Source organism: Amblyraja radiata, unplaced genomic scaffold (assembly GCF_010909765.2).
Source record: "Amblyraja radiata isolate CabotCenter1 unplaced genomic scaffold, sAmbRad1.1.pri S154, whole genome shotgun sequence".
NCBI classification, from domain to species: Eukaryota; Metazoa; Chordata; class Chondrichthyes; order Rajiformes; family Rajidae; genus Amblyraja; species Amblyraja radiata.
The window spans coordinates 227070-234161 of record NW_022630140.1 but is presented as its reverse complement, the minus strand read 5'-3'; the positions used below and the strand labels follow the sequence as shown (position 1 = coordinate 234161).

General features: G+C 50.2%; 1 protein-coding gene across 1 annotated transcript in view; it reads left to right on the top strand.

Moving 5' to 3' along the window:
- Positions 1-4909, top strand: part of LOC116969313 (zinc finger protein 239-like) — a gene marked incomplete at its 3' end in the record, with an annotated part of 38694 nt that extends 33785 nt beyond the window's left edge. The window contains exon 3 of the mRNA XM_033016177.1: positions 4736-4909. Within this exon, the coding sequence (XP_032872068.1) occupies positions 4736-4909 (174 nt within the window). The remainder of the gene's footprint in view (positions 1-4735) is intronic.
- Positions 4910-7092: the final 2183 nt, after the last annotated feature.

The window sequence follows — 7092 nt, the reverse complement described above, 5'->3', positions numbered from 1 at the left end:
AAAGAGACAGTTGCAATCAATAAAGGGCTATAGGCCTATTGCGAGTTTATGTACAGGGACATATCTATCCATGCATTGTATACTTGTATTTATACTTATGCATCTTAAATATGTATGTCATGTTTTTGGCAATATAACAATGTATTTTTTTATCATGCCAATAAAGTTTTTAAATTGAAATTGAATTGACAGAGAGAGAGAGAGAGAGAGAGAGAGACAGACAGCGAGAGAGACAGACAGAAAGAGAGACGGATAGAGAGACATAGAGAGAGGGAGACAGAGAAGGAGAAAGAGAGACAGAGACAGAGAGAAACATAGCGAGAGAGATAGAGAGAGACAGAGAGAGAGGACGAAAGAGAGAGAGACAGAGAGAATGAGAGGAGCAGTGAGAGACAGCCAGAGAGGGAGAGATGGAGTGAGAGACACGGAGAAAGAGACAGACAAAGAGAGAGACATAGAGAGAAACACAGAGAGACTGAGAGAGAGAACAAAAGAAAGAGAGAGACACACAGAGACAGAGAGAATATCTGACTAAAATATTTGACAGTGTAATCCAGCCTATTGCGCTTTATGGTAGTGAAGTATGGGGTCCACTCAGTCACCATAGTTATAGTAAATGGGAAAAACATACAACGGAGGCCCTGCATGCAGAATTTTGTCGGAACATCCTCCGTATCCAAAGGAAAACACCAACAAACGCATGTAGGGCGGAACTAGGCAGATACCCACTGATAATAAATATCCAGAAAAGAGCACTAAATTCATGGAATCACATTAAATCTAGCCCCCAGATCCCCTCCAGTTTAAAGCCCTTCAAACACAAGAGGAGCCCAGAAAAGAGTTCCCTGTGTAAGTTGGTACTGAGACTAACTACCCCTATTCAGTTAAACCCTATCCAGTTAAACCCTGACCGGCCTCAGATCAATACTGGCCCCCAATCACCAGTTAGAGTGAACCAAATTATCAAACAATGTAAAGAAACGTACTTGGAATATTGGGATAAAGAAACCAAAAGCCAAAACAGATTAGAATGTTACCGTGCCCTAAAAAGAGACTATAAATTGGCAGACTATCTCTCAACTGTTAGAGACATAAAGCAGAGACAGACCCTCACCAAATACAGGTTAAGTGACCACTATTTGGCAGTTGAAAAAGGAAGACAGAAGAGATTCTGGCAACCAAGAGAAAACAGAATATACGGCCATTGTGTGACAGATGAGGTTGAAACAGAGGTGCACTTCCTCCTAAAATGCACAAAATTTGACAAAACAAGGAAAGCATACTTTAAAGAACTAGTTGATACATCAAAACTAAGAATAATCCTTGGCGAAGGAAATACGGCACATCTTGGTGCACAATACGTAACAGCATGCCATAACCTGAGAGACGGTGAATGACCAACTTTAAAGAACTAGTTGATACATCAAAACTAAGAATAATCCTTGGCGAAGGAAATACGGCACATCTTGATGCACAATACGTAACAGCATGCCATAACCTGAGAGACGGTGAATGACCAACATGCACATATGTACGCACACACTAATCGACATTAACTAACACTAAGAAATTAATATTGAATAGCTAAACTTGCTATTGTTTTGTACTGCTTACATCTACAAGAACGTGTAGCAATCAATAAAGGGCTATAGGCCTATTGCAAGTTTATGTACAGGGACATATCTATCCATGCACTGTATACTTGTATTTTTACTTATGCTTCAAATATGTATGTCATGTTTTATACTTTGGCAATATAACAATGTTTTTTTATCATGCCAATAAAGTTTTTAAATTGAATTGAAATTGAGAATGAGAGAAGCAGTGAGAGACAGACAGAGAGAGAGACAAAGAGAGAGACAGAGAAAGAGAAATACAGAGAGGGAGAAAGCAGAGAGAGAGACACACACAGGGAGAGATAACGACAGAAAGAGAGAGGGGGGAGAGCGAAGTAGAGAGAAAGAGAGGCAGATATACAGAGGGAGAGAGACAGAGAGAAACAGAGAGAGAGGGAGAGGGAGAGAAAGCCAGACAGACAGAGACAGATAGAGAGAGACGTAGAGACCGAGAGAGAGGGGGACAGAGAGAAAGAGAGACAAACAGAGACAGAAAGGGAGAGAGAGAGAGACAATAAAGGGGACTATTAAGGCATGAGAGGATTGGGAAACTTTCATAGGACAGAAGGAAACAAAACAGCAATACAGGCAGAAAAGATGAAGTATGAAGGAAAGCCGGCCAGGAATATAAAGAAGGACAGTAAAAGCTTCTTTAGATATGTTAAGGGAAAAAGAGAGGGAGAGGGGGAGCAGAGAGAGAGAGAGGGACAGAGAGAGGGGGGCAGAGGGAGAGGGAGAGAGAGCGAGAGGGACAGAGAGAGCGATAGAGTAAGAGAGGGACAGAGAGGGAGAGAGAGAGAGAGAGGGGGGGGGGCAGAGAGAGAGAGAGACGCACACACACAGAGCCTTTCATAGGACAACAGAAGGACACAGAACGGGCAATACGGGCTGAAAAGATGAAGTACGAAGGGAAGCTGGCCAGGAATATAAGGAAGGACAGTAAACGCTTCTTTAGATATATTAGGGTAAAAAGAGAGGGAGAGGGGGGGGACAGAGAGAGAGAGAGAGAGAGAGAGGGACAGGGAGAGAGTGGGACAGAGAGAGTGGGACAGAGAGGGGGGGACAGAGAGAGAGCGAGGGACAGAGAGAGACAGAGAAGGGAGAGGGACAGGGAGAGAGGGACAGAGAGAGGGACAGAGAGAGGGACAGAGAGAGAGAGAGAGAGAGAGAGAGGGGGGGGGCAGAGAGAGAGAGAGAGACATAGACATAGATAGCGATCCAGACAGAGGGACAGAGAGAGAGAGAGAGACAGAGAGAGGGGGACAGAAAGAGACAGAGAGTGACAGAGAGAGAGAGAGGGAGGACAGAGAGAGGGAGGGACAGATAGAGAGAGAGGGGACAGAGAGAGAGGGAGGGACAGAGAAAGGGAGGGGCAGATAGAGAGAGAGGGGACAGAGAGAGAGAGGGACAGAGAAAGGGAGGGACAGAGAGAGAGGGATAGAGAGAGAGGGACAGAGAGCGAGGGACAGAGAGTGAGAGACGGACAGGGAGAGAGAGGTGGAGAGAGAGGGACAGATAGAGAAAGATGGACAGAGTGTGCGGACAGAAAGAGAGAGGGACAGAGGGAGAGAGAGCGAGAGAGGCAGGGACAGAGAGAGAGACGGACTGAGAGATAGTGAGAGAGAGAGAGGGACAGAGGGAGAGAGAGAGAGAGAGGGAGGGGCAGAGAGAGAGAGAGATGGACAGAGAGAGATGCATAGGGAGGGAGGGACAGAGAGACACAGAGGCATAGAGAGAGACACACAGGGAGACATATAGAGAGAGAGAGAGAGAGAGAGTGAGAGAGAGACGGAGAGTGAGGGATCTAGAGAAAGTGAGAGACAGAGAGGGAGAGACACAGACAGATAGAGATAGAGATAAAGACAGAGAGAGGGAGACAGCGACAAAAAGAGAACGAGCGATGGAAAGATTATGCTGGAGTAACTCAGCGGGTCAGACAGCATCTGTGGAGAGAAGGAAAGGGTGACATTTTGGGTCGAGACCCTTCTTTAGTTTAGTTTAGTTTAGAGATGCAGCGCGGAAACAGGTCTTGGAGTCCGCGCTGACCAGCGATCACCCCGTACACTAGCACTATCCTACGCACATTAGGTACAATTTAACAATTTTGTGGATGCCGATTAATCTACAATCCTGAAGTCTTTGAAATGTTGGAGGAAACCGGAGCACCCTGAGTAAATAACCACACAGGTCAAGGGGAGAACGTACAAACTCCACACAGACAGCACCCTTAGTCTGAATCGAGCCCGGGTCTGTACCGATGCGCCACTGTGCCGTGCAGAATTATATAACGGTTTCCTCCGCCATAAACGCACCCAATATCTGTTAGTAATGGTTTCTGAAGAAGGGTTTCGCTCCATAGATGCTGCTGCACCCGTTGAGTTTCCCCAGCAATTTTGTGTACCATCTGTTATTAATGTCCTGTTTGCAAGCTTGTTGACCCTCTGTGTTCCGCTCCTGCATGGTTTAGGAGCCGCTGCTGTGGATGGAGAGACGGGGACATGTGCGACCATTGAGGTGCCGGTGAGCAACCCCCCCCCCCATCTGCTCTGTGTGCGGCTGAGCTCGAGGGGCTTAACTTCGGTGGAGGACCACATGGCGGGGCACAACAAGGAGGAGCATTATGAGTGCGACGTGTGTGGTAAGGCCTGGCAGTACCCGAGCGAGCTGGAGACCCACCGGCGGGTGCACACGGGAGAACGCCCCTTTGACTGCTCCGAGTGCGGCAAGAGCTTCACCCGCTATGATCACCTGCAGCAGCACAAAACCGCATGCACTCCGACGAGAGGCCCTTCAACTGCTTGGAATGCGGCAAGAGCTTCACCCACTACAGCAACCTGCTGCGGCACAACCGCATGCACTTCAGCGAGAGGCCCTTCACCTGCTCCGACTGCAGCAAGAGCTTCAAGATGGCAAAACACCTGAAGGTGCACCGGCGGGTGCACACGGGCGAGAAGCCCTCTGGGTGCTCCACCTGTGGTAAGAGGTTTGCCCAGTTGTCGGAGCTGCAGAAGCACCGGCGGGTGCACAGCAGTGAGCAGCCCTTCACCTGCTCCGACTGCGGTAAAAGCTTCAAGTCGTCGCCGGACCTGAAGAGACACATGTGCCTGCACACTGGGGAACGTCCCTACACCTGCAACAACTGCGGCAAGGGCTTCACCCACTCCAGCTACCTGCTGGTGCACCAGCGCACCCACACCGGCGAGCGTCCGTACACCTGCTCCCATTGCGGCGATGGTTTCGCCCAGTCCAGTCACCTGCTGGTTCACCAGCAAACCCACACCGGCGAGCGTCCCTACACCTGTGCCCAGTGCGGCAAGGGCTTCACCCAGTCCGGTCACCTGCTGGACTACCATCGCACCCACACCGGCGAGCGCCCTTTCACCTGCGCTCAGTGCGGCAAGAGCTTCACCCGCTCCAGCACCCTGCTGGTGCACCAGCGCACCCACACTGGCGAGCGTCCCTATACCTGTGCCCAGTGCGGCAAGGGCTTCACCCGCTCCTCCAAGCTGCTGTCCCACCAGCGGGTGCACGCTGGCGACCGTCCCGTCCCCAGCCGATTAATCTACAATCCTGAAGTCTTTGAAATGTTGGAGGAAACCGGTGTGCGCTTCACCATGGCCTCCCACGCCCTGTCTCACGAGCACGTGCACACCAGTGGCCAGCCCTACGACTGCCCGTACTGCGGTGAGGAGTTTGACAGCTCGCGGGGGTTGCGGCAGCACCGGCGGACCCACGTCGGCGAGCAGCTGCTCCCACTGTGACAAGAGAGGACGGGGCTGCGGGAGCACCAGCGGATACTCACCAGAAGTAGACCCTTTGAGTGAACACGGGTTTCACCCGCATGTCTAGACTTTGGCAGCACCAGTGTACCCACAACGGTGAGCGTCCCGTGAGCCCGGTGAACCTGTCCTGTGATAAGGGCTTCACCTGCCTTGACCACCTGCTGGAGCACCGGCGAGTCCACATCGGCCAGCGCCCCTTCACTTGCCCGCTCTGTGGCAAGGCCTTTGCCCGCTCCTCCAGCCTGCTGGCACACCGCCACGTGGATGGATAGGCGCTGTTTAGGTAAACACAAAATGCTGGAAGGAATGGGTAACGTTTCGGGTCGAGACCCTCTTCAGTCTCGACCTGAAACGTCTCCCATTCGTTCTCTCCAGAGATGCTGCCTGTCCCGTTGAGTTACTCCAGCACTTTGTGTCCTTTTTGTAAACCAGCAACTGCAGTTCATTGTTTTTAAACCATTCTGGTTAACCATCTCTGCACCTTCCCCAAAGCCTCCACATCAGTCCTGTAATGGAGTGACCAGAACTGTATGCAATACTCCAAATGCTACCTGACCAATGTCCGGTTTCGGCCCGAAACGTTGCCTATTTCCTTCGCTCCATAGATGCTGGCGCGTCCGTTGAGTTTCTCCAGCACTTTTTGTCTACGTTCGATTTTCCAGCATCTGCAGTTCCTTCTTGAACACAATGTCCCTTAAAGCTGCACATATATATTCCACGCTACTTCTCTACCCTTTTATCTCCTTATTTTCTCTCGCCTGTCACTTACTCCACTCATCTGCCGATCACCCCCTCATCTGCTAACATCGTGTCAGTGTGAAGAAGGGTTCCGACCTGAAATGGCACCTACCCATGTTCTCCTGAGATGCTGCCTGACCCACTGAGTTACTCCAGCACTGTGAAATGTCACCTATCCATGTTCTCCACAGATGCTGCCTGACCCACTGAGCTACTCCAGAACTCTGTGTTTGAGCTAAAGAGTGATACAGAGTGGAAACAGGCCCTTTGGCCCAACTTGCCTGCAACGACCAACGACTAGTCCCAGCTGCACTAGTCCCGCCTGCCTGTATTTGACCTCCAAATTTGTTCTATCCACGTACCTGTGTAACTGTTTCTTAAACATGGGGATATTCCCAGCCTCAACTACCTCCCCTGACGGCTTGTTCCATGCACTCACCACCCTTTGTGTGAAAAGGTTACCCCTCAGATTCCTATTAAATCTTTTCCCCTTCACCATCAACCCCTTGTCCTCTGGTCCTCGACTCCCCCACTCTGAGCAAAAGATTAGAAACATAGAAAATAGGTGCAGGTGGAGGCCATTTAATCTCCCCATAGCCCAGATTCTGCGCATCTAACTAAATTGTGTTCTGTGAAAGATTCCGGCATCTGCAGTATCTTGTGTCTCCCTCACCTATATCCACCTATCACTTCTGAAGAAGGCAATTAACCCGAAACATCATCCATTCCTACTCTCTAGAGATGCTGCCTGTCCCGCTGAGTTACTCCAGCATTCTGTGTCCACCTATCACTTGCCAGGCTTTATCCAGCCCCCATCTCACTTTTCCAGCTTCCTCCCCGCACCCTCTCCACTCAATCTGAAGAAGGGTCCTGACTCAAAACGTCATCTGTCCATTCCCTCTAAAGCTGTGGAGGAACTCTGGGTCAGGCGGCATCTGTAGAGGGAAGGGTATCTA